Source organism: Dama dama, chromosome 18 (genome assembly GCF_033118175.1).
Source record: "Dama dama isolate Ldn47 chromosome 18, ASM3311817v1, whole genome shotgun sequence".
NCBI lineage: Eukaryota > Metazoa > Chordata > Mammalia > Artiodactyla > Cervidae > Dama > Dama dama.
This window is the reverse complement of record NC_083698.1, coordinates 8,205,825-8,224,517: the sequence shown is the minus strand read 5'-3', so window position 1 is coordinate 8,224,517 and position 18,693 is coordinate 8,205,825. Positions and strand designations below refer to the sequence as shown.

General features: G+C 44.6%; 1 protein-coding gene and 1 long non-coding RNA gene across 2 annotated transcripts; one reads left to right on the top strand and one right to left on the bottom strand.

Annotated features, from left to right (window-relative positions):
* Positions 1–4,821: 4,821 nt before the first annotated feature.
* Positions 4,822–12,198, bottom strand: FZD1 (frizzled class receptor 1). The gene has a single exon (XM_061164855.1). It carries the CDS (start codon positions 12,058–12,060, stop codon positions 10,129–10,131), a length of 1,932 nt encoding a protein of 643 aa, XP_061020838.1. The 5' UTR covers positions 12,061–12,198; the 3' UTR covers positions 4,822–10,128.
* Positions 12,199–12,331: 133 nt separating this feature from the next.
* On the top strand, positions 12,332–17,608 carry LOC133072044 (uncharacterized). The gene is made up of 5 exons (XR_009696612.1): positions 12,332–12,992; positions 14,978–15,083; positions 15,246–16,071; positions 16,831–16,891; positions 17,357–17,608. It is a non-coding gene; the product is annotated as an uncharacterized LOC133072044 (long non-coding RNA).
* Positions 17,609–18,693: the final 1,085 nt, after the last annotated feature.

The window sequence follows — 18,693 nt, the reverse complement described above, 5'->3', positions numbered from 1 at the left end:
AGTCCCAGCTGCTGAGAGTCAGACAGTGAGAGAAAAGACTTGACCCAGCATTGCTGGTTTGAGGGTGGGAGAGGGGGGTCAAGAGTCATGGGAGCAGCCTCTAGAAGTTGGAAAAGGCAAGAAAATTGCTGTTCCTCTAGAGCCTACTGAAAGAAACACAGCCATGCAAAACCTTGATATTCATAGCCCAAGGAATGTCACACTCTGACCAATGGAATTTTAAGACAGTAAATTTGTATTTTTCAAGTGTATGGTAATTTGTTACAGCAGTGACAAGAAAGCGATACACTAGATCCTGGGGGGTCACCAAGGCACTAGAATGTCCAGCTGCCCTTTCTATATTAAAAAAATAATGAGATAATGAAATGACCAACGGCACCCATATAAGCCCTCAACCCTGCTACACTTCAGGCATTAAAATATATTCAGTATGTTCCAGTAATATCAAAGGAACATTTTCACAACCACTATCCAACAAGCTCCCTTTGGCAATATAGTCAACAGGGACAAAAGACTCCTGCAATTCAATTAGTCAGCAGTCTGGTAGAGGAGCTTATTTCTAAAAGGAAGATATGATTCTCTTCCTGGTCATGATTTAGAGTAGCCCTGAAGAACTGCTGCCATGTTACCAAGTGTACAACCTACCAATTGGTCAGAATTGTTAGCATCCACAAAGAAACAGGATTTGAAACGGTGAATCCCACGGTGGGTATGGAAAGCAGAAAAATGCACTTACTCTATAAGAGCAACATCCCTAGTTGATTGACATACAGAACCTTATTTGTGTCATTTAACCTTAAGGTTGCCCATTAACTTAATCTTTATCTGAAGAAGTCTTGTAACACATGCTTAGCCTGAAAAGAGGATGCAGGAACAATGTATTAGTTTGCATTATGCATTTTCAATTTCCATCAGTGATAAACATAACTTACAGAAGGAAGAAGGGAAGGGGAGGGAATTATGGGAGAGGAGTGAGGAGGGTAAGTGGGAGAATAATGGGTAGAAGTGCGTATGTGCTAAGTCTCTTCAACTGTATCCTACTCCTTGCAAACCCTATGGACTATAGCCCACTAGGTTCCTCTCTCCTTGGGATTCTCCAGGCAAGAATAAAGAAAAAGAGAGAAAAGAAATATACAGTGAGGAGAGGAAGGCAAACATCTGTAGATCAGTGCTTAAGTGAAAGTGAAGTTGATTAGTCGTGTCCAACTCTTTGCAACCCCGTGGGTTGTAGCCCACGGAATTTTCCAGGCAAGAGTACTGGAGTGGCTTACCATTTCCTTCTCCAGGGGATCTTCCTGACCCAGGCAGGAATCAAACTCAGGTCTCCCTCATTGCAGGCAGAGGCTTTACCTCTGAGCCACCTGCTTAAGATGCCATTATATACCTTATTTCTTTAATCCTCCCAACAACCATATGAATTAGTAAAAATTTGTTAGTTCTACCATTTGAGATAAATGGATCTGAGGCTAAAAGCTAGTTGAGATTCAAACCACGTCTTGCAAATCCAAAATTCTTTCCAAGATGACATTCAACCTCTTTGTGTCCACGAGTCTATTATCTTGAAATTGATTTTTTTTTAAAAAGAGGAAGATGAAAGGTCATATTTCCAACTCAGGATTACGGCCTATTCACCAGATGTGTCCACTCAGCTACCACTCTATCTACTCCCATGAGACTCAGTTCTGAGAAAGATCGGTTGGCTTTGGCTTGCATTATATCCCTTTCTTTTTCACTGCTTCCAGGGCCAAATGACCCCAACCTGTCTGTCTTGAGGACATCAAGCAGACTATCTCAAGCTGCTTCGCACACCTACCCCAGCGTCACTAATGAATGAACTGACAGTTCCTGAGGTGCCGGTGTTGCTCTGCGCGGGCTCCCAATCCAGACTGTCTGCCTGTGAGTTTGTCACCTTGGGACCTGGAACATATTGTTAACCCTCCTACGGTTCTGACCTTCAAACACTCCTGTAGCCGAATTCTTGCCCTACACCAGCCCCCTCAAATAAAACCCTTCTTTCTCCTCATGAGGACTCAACCCCATTCAGTGCAGTAGGCCCTGCAGATCAGTTGAATTGAACCACAGTCTCATAAAAACTGGGGAAAATCCTGTGTGTGTCCCGGAGAACCCAAGTGTAGTGATAAAGCCAGAGGACTGTGTGTGACCAAGAAAACTGCAGAAAGACCTCCAGTCTCCTTGAGTCCCTTCAGCAACTGGAACGTCCTTTTACAAAAAGAGGGGAAGGGAGTAGTCAAAGCTAAGAGTCTTCAAGATGTTTCCATCTCCTCCTTAATTAGCTCAGTGTGAGAGAGAGTGGAAACCCCTAGCATTTGTACAGAGCTTCACTGTTTATATGGAGAAGGAAATGGCAACCCACTCCAGTATTCTTGCCTGGAGAATCCCACGGACAGAGGAACCTGGTGGGCTACAGTCCATGGGGTTGCAAAGAGTCGGACACGACTGAGTGACTTTCACACTTCACTCACTGTTTACAAAAGGGTTTGCAGTCTATTATTTCATTAGTGTCTCCATTCGACTCATGAAATCCTGTGTGTCAGACTCACTCAAGGAACTCCAGTGTACTTAGCCCAGTCCAGACTGGACCCAGGAGTTCTGCCTCCCAGGCCAAGGTTCTTCCTCTGTAGAGGAACCTTCAGCGATGCAGGGACCTGAGTAAAGAAACTGGAAATGTGAAATATGTAGAATAATAGCATAATATTAATACTTTAAAGAGATTTTCCAATAAACTCATTTACAGATTTTTTTTTCCCACTAAAATTATGATACTCTGTGTCCTTGTCTAGATTAAAGTAATAAAAGCAGCATTTGTTTTATTGACTGTTATGAGCTGAGTGTTTGCTTCCCCCCCAAATTCATATGTTGAAATCCTAATCCCCAACGTGTAGGTATTTGGAGGGAGGGTTCCATACTTAAGGAGATTTGTCTCTGGCATCTTGATCTTGGACTTCCCAGACCTCAGAACTATGTATGAGAAATAGCTGCCTGTTGTTTAAACCACCCAGTCCTTGGTATTTTGTTACAGCAGCCTAAGCAGATGAAGACATTGACTATGACTGCGATACAATGTCACAGGCTATTCATCAGTGTTTACAATGTTTGCAAGTCAAAAGTAAAGCCTATGCTGCGGGCACAAGTAAGTCCATATTTTTCTCAATCCTATTTCATAAATGTAACATTTAATTATTTAAAAATATGTATTCACAATTTTAAATATTCCTCTAAAGCAGTGTTTCTCAACTTTGGCACTTGGAGTCAGATAGTTGTTGGTTGTTAGGGGCTGCTGTGTGTATTGTGAAATGCCTGGTATCCTGCCTGGCCTCTACTCACTAGACGCCCGTAGTAACTCTACCCCCGACTTTATGACAGTCGAAAAGGAGCCCAGACATTGCCAAATATCTCCTGGGGCCAAAATTGCTCCCTATTGAGAACTTTGGCTTTAGAGTCAAATGTGTAGGTACCTCCTGAAATAATTACATTATCTGCACATCTTTTTATTTCTTTACATCGAGTTTAATTTAAAGATAGCAAGAATGGTGTTTTGGTTCAGTAACAAAGGCAGTGAAAATTTATGTGTATTTACACATAAATTTATGTGTATTTACAAGAAGATTTATAGGAATGGGTGAATCAGAAGGATGACAAGAAGGATGAAGTCAATATAAGAAGGGGTAGACCAATTTGAAGAGTTTCATGCAAATAGAAATGTGAATGCCATGGATTGCCCAGTCCACACCCTACCTATTCCAACTCCCAATAATCACTGTAGAATTTTAAATTTATTTACTTCTTTTTCATTCCTGTAGATACAACTTTTCATTTTGGGGGAAAACATGGGTTCTAAACCTATTTACCTCTGAGAAGAAGTATGACAACTAAGTGTTGATGTATGGCCAGTGGGGTAATCCCTGCTTGAGTTTGTAATCTCATTACAGTGGACTGTACTGACAGAAAAATAAAAGAAATAAAACCATATGCAAAAGTCTAACAGTTCCTTACAATCTGATAAACTCTAACATCAATCAAAAAAAAACATTGTATTCCAAAGGAATACTTTTGAGAGTCTTTTATAAAAATAGCTACTTGACCTGATTTCATAAGCAGCAAGAACAGGGCTCTAAGTGGCCACTTAAGTTTCTGTCTCTATGCTACATTTCTTTAGGAGGCAGAAGAGAGAATGGCCAAGCTATCAGTGTGGTTTGCTCCAATGTACCTTCATGTTCCACTCAGCCTCTGGTGATTGGTACTCACTGTCAAGATAGGTTATAAAGGGCCGTATTCACTGGCTTTTCATCCAGTAATGAATGAGGCTAGAACTACAGTGGAATAGTTTTAATGCTGCACTGGTGACTGCCACAGATTTGACTCTATCTTGGGAGCACAATTTGACCCATCATCCCAGTTTGCCCAGGACCTTCCTGGTTTTACACTGAAAATCCCACATCCTGAGAAGTTCCTCAGTCCTGGACAAACCCAAACAGTGGTACCCAGTCTGACTTACGAGTTTTTGACAGAATATTTATTGAAGACAACTTTTAGAAAGTATCTTCCAAGAGCTGGAAAGATAAGGTCAAGAACAGTATCTAAATCTCCCTTTAAAGTAAAAAAAAAAAAAAACTCTGTTTTATAACAATCAAGTAGCACTTGGCATTTGGAATATACATTTAACTAGCCTATATGACTTCCAGGTATTTGCTGCTGCGTTTGTGAAGATGAGCATTTCCAAGGGCAAGAGAACAGTCTGTCTCTGAGTGCTTCATTTAAGCAAGGACACGCTGCCAACTTGAAAAGAAATAAAGGCCACACTTTGTCTATGGGGGGATCCTGCAGTTATTCCCCTGCAAATTTAATTCAAACAGGTATAGAGATCTGAAACATGGAGATATCCACAAATTAGAGGATACTTGATTTTAAAAAGGAAAGGAAAGGAAAGAAATCCAGGCCACTGAGAACTATCTCGAAACAGCAATAGTGTTTCCTTTTCATGGTAATCATCCTAGTCCTGTGAACATGTTTTGAAAATCTATATTGTGAGTGAAATTTCTTGAGATCATCTTTATATGAAATATGCATATTACCAATTTTAAAAGCTAAAAATTATCTTCAAGCAAACTGATTTAAAAAGTAGCATGTGTGTATAAAATGTACAAATCAATGCTATTCTAGTACTTTGCTTTTAGGATTATTAATTATATAATATGACATTCAACTAGTGTATTAATGATTCCTTTAGAAAATTCAGTGTTATTTTAATCACTCAAAATTATACCTTTTTAGAATATCACTATCTTAAAAGGATTTATTTAGAGAAACTGCTTTTAGAAAATTTATATTACCTTTTCAAACAATTTTAAGAATCAGCTTGACTTATAAAACTGATGATAACTTTCAGAATATTTATTATATGTTCATTGTAAGATATAGATTATACTTGATCCTATCCATTACATGAGAAAGATTTCTGTGATAAATCCTTTTACTTGATCCATTATTAGGCTCCCAAACCAACTTATAAACAAAAGTCCCCAATGGAACTGTTATTAAACAGGAACTTGATTCTGTAATGGAGTAGAGACACTTGTCACCACAGATCATGATGAAACTTAAGAAAATTAGCCTGGAGTCTCTCTTTTTATCACCAGGTTACCAATAATTTGTTTTGTCACTATAGTTATGGTTTTATCCATCCATTGTCAAAGTTATGACCAAACTGAATAGAAATATTTAAGCCCCATAAGTTTTACAGAATTCTGAATCATGAAGCTCAAAGACTGTTTCTCAAATTCTAAAGGTATGTGCCAACAGTTCCAAATATAGATATAAATCCTAGTAGTCACCAGAATTAACTTTATCACGTTTGGCACTTCCCTTGTAAGATCCCATTTCAAACATAAGGGTCTTAAAATAAGTCTTGAATTTAAGGTTGTATCCCAGTTCCTTTTTAGTAATGTAACTGGGGAACTCGTGTATGCAGCCCACATCTTATTTTGATTTCTACAGCTTAATCCTGCAAGACTTTTATGTTTGTATTAATATATTCCATGAAGTATTTATTGACAATATGACTAGTGTCCACCTCAAGACATATGTAATGATCACATTTTGATTATCTCTTAGGCCCCAGTTACACAGAACATTATAATCAGAAATGTATCAGAGCTATCCAGTGCCATAACACTGGTTTCAATTAATTGCATGTACATTACATAAAAATCTGGCTTACAGCCAACAGATGAATGAGAAAGCAATAAAAGCAAGAGCAGCAGAAGATGAACACAAATACACACGGAAAATAAGACATCCTTTAAAAAAATAAATATGCACCAGGATCGAAACAGGGTATCATGGAAAGTGATCTGAAGTCACTCAAGTCCTGAGATGGTTTGTGGTTTAGGCATTTTTTTTTTAATTGGCCACCAACTCTTCACTGTGTTCTCCTTTCCTAGTTCACTGCTAGACTTTGAGAATGATGCAACTACAGCGGAAGGCTTCAGTGCTCTGAGGAGACAAAAGAATCAAGACCAACTCAGGCTAACAAGTGACTGCCTCAGACAGACTGAAAAATTCAGGCCAGCTGTTTTGCATATGTTTGACACTGACTGGCTTTGAGATTACAAATATGACTTTCTGCCCCCAACAAAATATAAGTAAAAACTGGCTTTTTTTTTTTAAACAGAGCATTCGAAAGCGTTCATACTATGCATGGATTTACTACAAAAGCTGAGGCAAGCACACACACCACAAGGGGGAAATTGACTCCAATTGATAGCTGGCTGAAAAAAACAAAATAGGCAAACCAAATAATCTGAAAATAGGGTTTGTCATGGAAACAGCATATTAATGGGACCATATTCCCAGTAGCTTTATGGTTTTTCAGGCAAGTCTTATTTTGCCATCACTGTTAGAAGAAACAAAAGAATACACTGGCTTTTTTATATGCTACACAATTTAAAAGTTGTTTTCTAAAAACAAAGCCTGGTGATGACTTAAAAATGTCTTTTAAAATTGCTTAAAGCTAGCATTATAAAACCTGTCTGCATTAAATTTATAGTTACATCATTTTAAGGACACCCATAATAAGAATGCTTTATATTTATTATTTGGATATAGACTAATAATCTTAAATTTTTTTCCAAAAATTATCTGTTGAATTATCTAGTAAGAAGATATTTTTAATTTAGCCTAAGCATTGTTATTTTTTGTGTGCCCATACAATAAAACCTTCTTCAATATCGTCTAATACTAGATTAATGTAACAAAAGAAAAAGAAACATAAAGTTGCACCTTGGTGATTAAAATTGAATGTTCTTATTTTCAGTTAGATTTAATTTTTCATCTGTCTTAAAATGTTGATGATGACTTATGTGACAACTGCCTTACAACCATGAAATTAACTCTATTGTATTAAAGGTCTTCCTTTCAGCCCCTTGTCATTTTATCACAAAATGTTTTCATGGGAAAATTTAATATAGGTATTTTTAGTGTATAAAGGGATAAGAGACTCATTTTTCAAAGGTATTTGAGGTTTTCCATCTGGCATTCTCCTTTTCTCATAACCTTATTTCCATACTGTAAAATATATAAGTAAACTTTGTATCTTTAATTTATAAAAATTAGCGTGTATATTTTATACATAGACATAGATATATGCTTATATACACTTTACATATTATACATTTATATAAATTCTAAGAGTAGACCAACCAGATAATTCCTCTAGGGCAAGTTCTTTGAACAATATAAAAATGGGCCTTCAGAAACAAACAGCAAAACAGCATTATCCACCTAACTGCTGCTTAAAATGCTTATAAACACACAGTCAGTTAACCATTTATTGATTGCCTGTTTTGGTTTTGGAATATCCAAATATAAGATAATACCTCATAAAAATTGTGACAAAGATGATGGTTGATGATTTAAAAATCAACCTCCATATTACAGAAAGTTATGTAAATTTATTCTTTACAGAAAAAAAGCTATAGTAAAATTAAGAGTTTTCTTTTTAATAATCTTCTCTAGGTAAGGAAATAATTTGCAAACTTCTGTCACATTGTTACCGTCATGGAAATACATCTTTTCTAGGGACCTCACATCATCAATCACTACAATGGAAGTCAGTTAATTTTTTGGAAGGACTGGTCTGAAGGTTTAAAGATAGACTTTTTCATTGAATTCCTGAATTTATATACTGTGGGTTTGGCTACAGACACTATAAAATGTAAAGACAGCTAGTGCACAGTGCAGACGGTTCCAGCTCTGTTATTTTCAGGCGCAAAAACCATAGAATTTTGTACAAAACTTTGATTTTTTTTATTTGTGAAATTAAAAATATGGTATTATATATATATATATAAACTTCTATTCCTCTATAAATATAGATGATTTTGTGATAGTGAACAGAATAAATGCATACCAAATTCATCGAGCATTGTCATTTTAGGGTATGACAGACATAGATAGATTTATGTCCTAAGTACGGGCATTTTGATAAAACTCTTAAAAGTTTAAAACAATACAATCAGGAAGATTGCTTTTCTCCTCTTTTTCACAGAGAACTAAAGTGAATATTTTTCAATGGCTTTGAAAGATTACATTGGGCACATTTCTGTAAATCCAAAAAGGAACACAGGATTTAGTGCAGTAGACCTGCAGCACACATTCTCCCTTTAGCATGCATGCCCATATTTTGTTTATTTCGGTGGCTAATCCCATCAATTATTCCACCTCCTTTACTTCCTGGAATCTTCCCAGGTTATTATTAGTGATGTGGATTGTTCCTCCCTCAGAATGTGTTGTTGAATAGTGATCATAATAATATGTTACAATTGTACAAGTGTACAATGTACATTTTAAAGTTTCTGACATATGTCTAATTATTGTTTGATTGAAAATAAGAAAGTACCACTTCCTTTTGAGGACATCCATTACACTGAAATCTCCTTCAAGTTTTCATATTCAGTTTACCGTCTTGCTCTCCTGTTAAGGAAAGCAAAGATCATCAGCTCCTTAACAAAGCTTTCCAGGTGACCTAATGTTTCCATTTTTCATAAAGGTAAATCTAAACACGGGTGCTCTCAATCTTAAGAGGCAGTTTGCCAGGCATCCGTATACAATTAGAATGAGCGTTTTATAAGCCTGTCTTCAATCTCTCCCAACCCACACAAAGCTCCATGCCTCTTCCCCAAATCTCAGTAACCACATCTTTCCATGACGCTGGCCAAACCCATACCAGGTTTTTAGACGCTAGAGAATGAAATGAGCTCATCCACCAAAAATGAGACTTAAAAAGAGTTTGGCATTGGCTACCCCACTCACCCTCTAACCAACTTGGTTGGAAGGAGGGAGTGTCTGGGCATTGGAGGCCTGAGCCAAGGAGCCCGGGGCTGCCCCTGCCCACATCCGTGGGCCTCCTAGAAGCCGGGGAAGTTCTGGACAGTGAAAATTCCAGCTTCGGATAGTCTAAGGGCCCGTCTTGGCAATCTGGCTCCGGACAAGGGCAGACTTGGGATCGGCCGGCGCCCACCTTCCGATGTGGAAGCTTTGTGGATTTCTGTACCTGAAAGAGTCCCGACCCCGGCAAGGAAGGGGAGGGAGGGGGCAGAAAGCGGAGCGGGGAAGAGACCCAGGCGGCGCGGCCCAGGCGCTCCCCACCCGCTGCAGGGAGGGGCGCGCCAGCACTCGCAGAAGCTCCCAGCGGTGGTGCGCTGTGGTTTTCTCTCTGTGCTGCTCTGAAAAGGGCTAGAAGGAAAAATGGTCAAACCACCCGAAATAATTAAAATTAAACAAACAAACAAGGAGAGTAAAAGAAAAACGCGTGAACGGTCATTTAAATACAAATATACTTACAAAAATCTTACACAGGCTATTTACAAGTCATAAAAGCGTACAGTCTTGGTACCAGAGCAAGAAAGGTCTGTTCATTCCCCCCCCCCTCCCCCGCCTCTGGCAGTTGGGCCCTCGGGTCCCTGAGCCCCCGGGAACAGAAGCTTTTGCAGGAGCCTTGTTAAAAGCAGTGAATGGCTAGGGAGAGTAGCCAGACTTGGCCAGGATTCCATAGGGCCAAGGGGTGGCTGGGACCAGGCCGAGGGCTGGAGACGGGCTGAGTCCCGGGTCTCAGACAGTGGTCTCCCCCTGTTTGCTGTTGGTAAGCCGCGTGTAGAACTTCCTCCAGGAGTTGAGGGTCTTGCCGGACCAGATCCAGAAGCCTGACGTGATGCCCACGATGAGGGTCATAAGGTACTTGATCATGAAGACGGTGAAGTCGGGGCTCATGGGCGGGTGCGGCGGGGCGCCGCCCGCCTGGAGGTGGGGGCAGGGGATGGCGTAGCTCTTGCAGCTCTGGGCCACCCAGCTGCGCTCCCACTGGTCCCGGAAGGCCTGCTCGTAGAAGTAGCAGGCGATGACGATGGTGGCCGGCACGGTGTAGAGCACGCTGAAGACGCCGATGCGCACCATCAGCTTCTCCAGCTTTTCCGTCTTGGTGCCGTCGTGCTTCATGATGGTGCGGATGCGGAAGAGGGACACGAAGCCGGCCAGCAGGAAGGACGTGCCGATGAACAGGTACACGAAGAGGGGCGCCAGCACGAAGCCGCGCAGGGCGTCCACGTTGTTGAGCCCCACGAAACACACCCCGCTCAGCACGTCGCCGTCCACCTGGCCCAGCGCCAGAATGGTGATGGTCTTGATGGCCGGCACGGCCCAGGCGGCCAGGTGAAAATACTGCGAGTTCGCCTCGATAGCTTCGTGGCCCCACTTCATGCCGGCCGCCAGGAACCAGGTGAGCGACAGGATCACCCACCAGATGGAGCTGGCCATGCTAAAGAAGTAGAGCATCATGAAGAGGATGGTGCAGCCCTCCTTCTTGGTGCCCTGCGCCACGGTGCGCGCCCCGTCCTCCGCGAACTTGTCGTTACACACCACGCGGTCCTCCAGCAGGAAGCCGGCGATGTAGGCCACGGCCACCGCCGTGTAGCAGCCCGACAGGAAGATGATGGGCCGCTCAGGGTAGCTGAAGCGCCGCATGTCCACCAGGTAGGTGAGCACGGTGAAGAGCGTGGAGGCGCAGCACAACACCGACCAGATGCCGATCCAGGTGCGCGAGAAGCGCAGCTCCTCCGGCCCGAAGTACATGAGCCCGTACACCTTGGTCGGCTCGCAGGGGGCGCCGCAGTCCTTCTCCCCCAGGAAGTGGTAGTTGAGGTAGGAGGGCACCTTGAGGGCGCGCGGGCACGAGAACTTGCCTCGCTCCGGCGCGCCGGCGCCCCCCGCGAAGCCGCCGCCCCGGTGCCCTCCGCCGCCGTGCTGGGGGTTGCTAGTCCAGAACTCGGGCAGCAGCGAGGGCGTCGGGGTGCCCTTGTCCGACGTGTTCTGGCCCACGCACAGCTCGCCGGCGCCGTGCACCGGGAACTTCTCGCACTTGAGCGTGTCGGGCCACTGGAAGCCGAACTTGTTCATGAGCGCCTCGCAGCCCTGGCGCGCGCGCTCGCAGAGCGAGCGGCAGGGCGGCAGCGCCTGCTCCAGCACCGTGCACACGGGCGCGTACATGGAGCACAGGAAAAACTTGAGCTCGGCGGAGCACTGCACCTTCACCAGCGGGTAGAACTGGTGCACCTCGAGGCCCGCGTCCTCCTGGTTCGTGTGGCCCAGCAGGTTGGGCATGATGGTCTGATTGTACGCGATGTCGGTGCACAGCGGGATGGAAATGGGCTGGCAGTAGCCGTGGTCCGGGATAGAGATGCCCCGCTCGCCGTTGTACTGCTGCCCGCTCTGCTGTTGCTGCGGCGGCGGGGGCTGCTGCCCCGGCCCGGGCCCCTGGCCGGCCGCCTGCGCCCGGACCCCCGGCAGCAGCGGAGCCTCCAGCAGCCAAAGCAGTAGTAGCAGCCGGCGCGCCCAGCGCCGGGAGTCAGCCGGGGGGCGGCGGCGGCTGCCCGCGTCCCCGCTCCCCTCCGCCGCGGGCACAGTGCGGAGCGCCCCGGCACAAACTTCCCAGCTCGTGCCGCCGCCCCCGGCGGCTCGGGACTTCTGAGGCGCCTCCTCCTCAGCCATACTTTCTCGGCTCCTTTCTTGGCGCCGCTCGGCCGAGGCTGGCTGTGGCGCGGCTGGAGGCTGCTCCCCCTGCGGCCGGGGCGACCTCCTCCCCGCCGGTGCCCTCCGTCGAGCCCGAGCCGTGCTCGGCCCGCTCCCCCGGCTCCCGCTCCGCGTCCCGCAGCCGCCGCCGCCGCCGCGGAAACTTGCGATTCATGAAGCGCGGGGCTGCGGGGTGAGCCCGGGTGGCTCGGGCGCGCCGAGGGTCGCGTCCCGCCTTCCTGGCCCTCGGCTAGCTGGCTCCTGGCAAGCGGCGCCGCGCTAGTGGCGGCGGCCGGGCAGAGCGCGCAACTCTCGGCAACCCAGCAGCCTCGGCTCCCCCCAGAGCCTCCGCCTCCTCCTCCGCCGCCGCCGCCTGACCATTTGTGTCAATCCCTCAACTCGCCCGCTCTCCTCTCCCTCGCTCGCCCTCCGACCGGTTTCCAGGCGCCCCGCAGTCTGTCTTTCACCAGGAGGGAGGAGCCTTGAAACCGACGCGGAACTGGAGGCTCAGGGACCGTCGCCCAATCGCTGCACTGGCTTCCCGGCGCAAAGGGCGCCCGCCGCCTGCTTCCCAGAGCGAAAGTCGGCGGCGGGCGGGAGAAGGAGGAGGCGGGAGGGGGAGCGGTGGCCGAGGCACTGCTCGGGCACAAAGAGTGGGTTTGCTATGAAGCGGGACAGGCTTGGTTGCTTTTGCTTTTGCCGAAGAAAGGGCGAGGACAAGTAGGAGAATGGTCCCATATGCTGCTGGAGATAATGAATAGGAGTCGGCAGACCGCGCGATTTAGCTTTTCTTTTCTTTTATCCATTTTCGTGTTTAAAAATCCTGCTCCGAACGCTGGTTACAAACAGCAGACCGAGCGCTTCGATGAGAACAGATTCCTCTGACTTAAGGAACGAACGGCTTCCTTCGAGTTTGTATCTGTCGAGGTTTTATTTAAAATATTACTCTCAAATCCTAGAGCTCTCAGGCTGGGCTTGGCGGGATTCGGGCGCGCCATTTCCCCCAAGGAGAAGTTCGCCGGATCGCCGTCAGATGAAGAAAAACCACCACGACCAAACACAAACTTCGATAGCATTTAAAAAGTAAAGCCAGGTCTACAGTCCGCTGTTATTATTATCTTTTCTGTAGTTTAAAAAACAAAAACAAAAAACTCCTTTTTTTTCCTCCTCTCTATCAATCCAGAAACAGAAGCAAGGGGAAACTACCCATTAAATATTTCGAGAGAAAAACTTGAGCGCCCGACCAGTCACTGGGGGAGGAGAGAGTCCTGGATGCCTGAGACTCCAGAGGGGCTTCAGGGCAGAGCTGGGCTTGGGGGCAGCCTGGGCCCTGGGGAGCTTCAGCGAGGCTTCCAGAGGCCGGTACGCCCGCGGCTCTGGGGGGAGTGTGCAAGGGTCAGACCTGGGCCAGTTAGGTTGCGCTGGAGAGTGGACTTCCACTCAGATGCAGAACAGCGGGATGCCAGTTCAAAAAACAAAACAATTCAGCCCACTTACATCCTTGTTGTTGTTTTCCTGCAAGCTATTTTCAAGTAATGGTCTAACCAGTGACTCAGTTTTATCAATAAAATGCCACCGTATTATTAATTCTACCTAGGATTTGTGGGCCTATGATTAGACCGTCTCTTGGGATCCTTTTCTACAATTATTTTCTGTCTTTTGTTTATCCATTCATTTGTTTAATAAATACTTACCAAGCTCCTGTTGTCCTAGAAGCACTGTTAGGTAGTAGAATACACAGATAAGCAAGACCTGGCCTAGCCTTACAGGCAGCAGAATGCAGCAGGGCACAGAGGTGAAGATCAGTTCTCTTAAGGCACATCCCTAAGCTGAAGGGGGGCTTCTTAATGCACATCCCTAAGCTGAAGGAGGGCTTCTTGGTGACTCAGATGGTAAAGAATCTGCCTGCAATGCAGGAGACCTGGGTTCCATCCCTGGGTGGGGAAGATCCCCTGGAGGAGGGCATGGCAACCCACTCCAATATTCTTGCCTGGAGAAATCCATGAACAGAGGGGCCTGGGGGTGGGAGTGGGGGTGGTGGGCTACAGTCCATGAGGTCGCAAAGAGTCAGACACGACTGAGCAACTGAACACACACAAGCTCAAGGAACACAGGAGAGCAGCCAGCCAGTGGAAAAGGTGGGGAGGGATCTGATGGTGAGGTGGATGGAAGATGCGAAAGACAGGAGCTCCGAAGTACTTAAATTGCCAAAGGGGGAGACTGGGTGGGTGTGGCTGAGATATTATGGCAGGAGAGAATTTTAGCCCATACTCTAGGCAAAGCCATGGTTTTTCCAGTGGTCATGTATGGATGTGAGAGTTGGACTATAAAGAAAGCTGAGCGCTGAAGAATTGATGCTTTTGAACGGTGGTGTTGGAGAAGACTCTTGAGAGTCCCTTGGACAGCAAGGGGACCCAACAAGTCCATCCTAGAGGAAATCAGTCCTGAATATTCATTGGACTGATGCTGAGGCTGAAACTCCAATGCTTTGGTCACCTGATGCAAAGAACTGACTCATTTGAAAAGACCCTGATGCTGGGAAAGATTGAAGGTGGGAGGAGAAGGGGATGACAGAGGATGAGATGGTTGGATGGCATCGCTGACTCAATGGACATGAGTCTGAGTAAACTCCAGGAGTTGGTGATGGACAGGGAGGCCTGGTGTGCTGCAGTCCGTGGGGTCACAAAGAGTCAGACATGACTGAGAGGCTGAACTGAACTGAGCTGAAAACATTTGGGCTAAATTATACAGGCAGTAGGGAGCTGTGGAGGGTGACTTTTCCCCACATGAGCGGGGAGTGGCTTCAGGGGTGGCTGAACAATATTGTTATAATTCATATCTGTTTTATATGTTAAATTCAACTAAAATATACCTTTTTCTTTTCTTTGTTAAACAGGAGTGCTCCTCAAAGTGTGATCTCCTAACTAGCAGCAGCCCTTGGGAACTTGTTAAAAATTCAAATTCTCTTGCCCCACCCAGGCCTTCCCGAGTCTGACATCCAGGTGAGTCTGATGCTAGAGAATAACTGTTGTGTCCTTTTCTATACTGAACACTTTATTAAACATTTGATGTCGACTCCATTTTAAAATTGTCATAGTAGTTGATACTAAATGGTTATTTATATTTGGCCTGATCATTTACTGTCTAATCAATTTGGTCACCAGGTCTGCACAATTGAATTGATCATCTAATTCCTGAGAATGGATCAGACCACCAACCTGCCAAGAGTCAAGATGACTGAACATAAAGCCCTCATTCATAAATCATTTGTTAATAAATCAGGAAGCAAGAAACTCAACTGGAAGTAAAATTATTCATTCTCATATAATGCATAGGATGGATCTTAAAAGATAATTCCATCTGGATAACATTCCCACTGAAAAAAAAGTTCAATTCATCAATATTCACAAATAATCTTAAGAGCCCCAGAGTTTTTCAGAGGTTTGCAGTGATTCAACTGGTGGCTTCAGGATGACCGTGGAAGATGGAACCTGGGGCACAATGTCATTGAGAAGCTTAAACATTAGTCTAGACAGTACTTCCCTGGTCGTCCAGTGGTAAAGAATCGGCCTTGCAACTCTGGTTTGATCCCTGATCAGGGATTAGATCCCGCATTAGGCAGAGCAGCTAAGCCCCCTTGCCATAACTCAAGTCCATTTGCCTCACAGGATGATCCTTCATAATGCAGCTAAGATCCGACATAGCCAAATAATAAATAAATAAATGAATATTTAAAGAAACAAAAAACCTTTAGTCTAGATGTAAAGGGTGGCTCAGTGGTAAAGAACCAGCCAGCCAATGCAGGAGACACAAGAGACGCGGGTTCAATCCCTGGGTCGGGAAGATCCCATGGAGTAAGAAATGGCAACTCACTCCAGTATTCTTGCCTGGGAAATCCCATGGACAGAGGAGGGCCAGGCTACAATCCAGGGGGGTCACAAAGAGTCAGACATGACTTAGCAACTAAACAACGAAAGGACAGGACTTAAGGTGAGTGTCACTTGTACTCCTTACTGACAGGGCCCTGAGAATTTCATCATCACGTATGTTGGTGTCTCTAAAGATTGTGCTGTTGTGTCTTTGCCTGTTAAAATATTTTATGTATTTGTCTCAGATACATATTTTTTTATTTTTCAAATATTCATAGATATGGTAAATTCTTAAAGTTCATATTTGTCTTAAACCATTTCTGGATTTCTAGTATTTTTAAAGGAAAGTGCAACAGGTATCATATGTGAATGAGAGTGTGTGTTGGCAATAATTCATGAAAAATTATATTGAACAGGAGGTTGGGAAGCACAGGTGCTCTCTGAGGTCCTTTGAGCACGCAGAGTTCATAGCCGTTCATTTTACCCGCCGCCCCCCCAGCATCCCATTCCACAAGTCTCCCAGGGACCCTTTTTCTCTAGCTTCCTGCCCTGATGCTCTATCTTCTGCTGATAGCATCCCATGCTTAGAAGCTTTATCAAGCCATGTTTCTTCTGCCACTCCTCTCGTGTAAAGATGTCTCTGTCTTGTGTTCTATTCTCTCAAGGTCATTCTTGGTGGCCGAGCTTGGGAAAAATGAATTTATTCTACTGTATTGCTTACCAAGAAGCGCCACATGCATTAAACATCCACCGTCACTCCAAGCGCTTCCTCTTCTCCCCAAGGGGGTGGGGCACGGGGATTTTGGCAGAATGCAGTTCTGTTCCCCAGAGTACTGCTTCGAAAGTTGTTCTGTTGACATTCTTTTACTTTTTTTTTTAGTTGGAGGAAAATTGCTTTGCGATGTTTGTTGGTTTCCGCCGCACAGCAGTGTGAATCAGCTGTAAGTATACATATATCCCCTCTCTCTCCAGCCTCCCTCCCCTCCGCCCATCCTGTCCCTAGAGGGTCAGGTCATCACAGAGCACCAGACTGGGCTCCGTGTGCTATAAGCAACTTCCCACCAGTTACCTGTGTTACACATGGTAGTGTACATATGTTGATCCTACTTTCTCCATTTGTCCTAGCCTCTCCTTTTGAAATTTTTGAGCTTGTTTTATCTTCCACTGGACAGGGAAGTTTACTGGAGAGGAGGCTCAGAAGAGCAGTAAGAGTTAAAAAGAAAAAAAGTCATTTTTTCCAGATCATGGAACTGGAAGGAACTAAAAATATTGTCTAGGAACTAGTTAATTTTCTCTAGTTTATAGTTAAGAATACCAGAAATGTTAAAGGAAGAGCTACAGGGTAAATGGCCTTGTTTGGCTTAAATTTCACTAGACACTTATTTTAACACTTTCTATTCTTTTAGGGCTTTCCAGATGGCACTAGTGGTAAAGAACCTGCCTGCCACTGCAGGAGACAGAAGAGACGTGAGCTTGATCCCTGGATATGAAAGATCCCCTGGAGGAGGGCATGATAACACACTCCAGCATCCTTGCCTGGAGAATCCCATGGGCAGAGGAGCCTGGCGGGCTACAATCCATAGGGTTGCAGAGTTAGACACAACTGAGCGACTTAGCATGCATGTTCTTTTAAGCAGCTATCCTTCTTTGCATTTCTTATTAAAAATCTTTATTGGCATATAATTGCTTTATAATGCTGTGTTCATTTCTGCTGGACAGAGAAGTGACTCAATTCTGTGTATACGTAGATCCCCTCCCCCTTGGCTCTCCCTGCCCCACCCATCCCACCCCCTAGGTGGTCACAGAGGGAAGAGCTGAACTCCCTGAGCTACACGGCTGCTTCCCATTAGTTGTTCTGCACGTGGTCGTGCGTATCTGTCAGTGCTGCTCTTTCATTTTGTCCCACCCTCCCCTTCTCACTGTGCCCACAAGTCTGTTCTCAACATCTGCATCTGTAGAAGTTCTCTCTCAATGGCTTGTCTAAAAAAGAAATAATTCCCAACAGTTACCTTCCAAAGTTTTTTTTTTTTAAACACCTAGATTGTCTATTTATTTTTATACCAGTATGTTATTTCATTTATCAAACCTACATGATACAGAGGAAGCCCTTAAAAGCAAACAATTCAGGATCTTAATCAAGAACAGTTAGTGTTATGGAAGGTCTTTTGGGGAGGTGAAGGCAGTGGATAATAAAATGTTAGAGGGAAAATATGAGCAGTGTATCTTGACTTTAAATATATTATTTTCTCATATACAGTGGAAGGGTTTGAGATCCAGATAAAAATTACTAAGTATGAACTACTATGAACTTGATAATAAAAATATTTCAATCAGGTATAAACTGTAAACATAACCCAATTCCTCCTTGATACTGATTCTTCAAGCATTGGATTCAGTCAAATTTTCTTTTTTTTTTTAAAAACAAATCCTTGTGTCCGGGGCTGAGTTTTCAGGACATTGCAGCAAGGGAGCTGCTCTGCTACACAGGAAACCCCGACCCAGAAGCAGGTCATCTAGGAATGGTTTAGTGCCAGGTTCCCCACGAACATGCAGTGTGTGATGGGTGAAGGCACAGCTGCCTTTGAGGTGACTCCCAGGACAAAGGGCTTTCTGAACCGCCAAGGTCCTTACGCTTGTGAGGAAGCCTTGGAGAACCAGTCAGCTTTTCTTATATCAAAGATCTTGTTTTATCAGCCCTTTCCCAAATCTTCAGAAGTTTCTCCAGACTGCTTATATCAGGTTG

Coding starts and splice junctions, on each gene's coding strand:
- FZD1 (XM_061164855.1), bottom strand. CDS start 12,060: ATGGCTGAGGAGGAGGCGCCTCAGAAGTCCCGAGCCGCCGGGGGCGGC.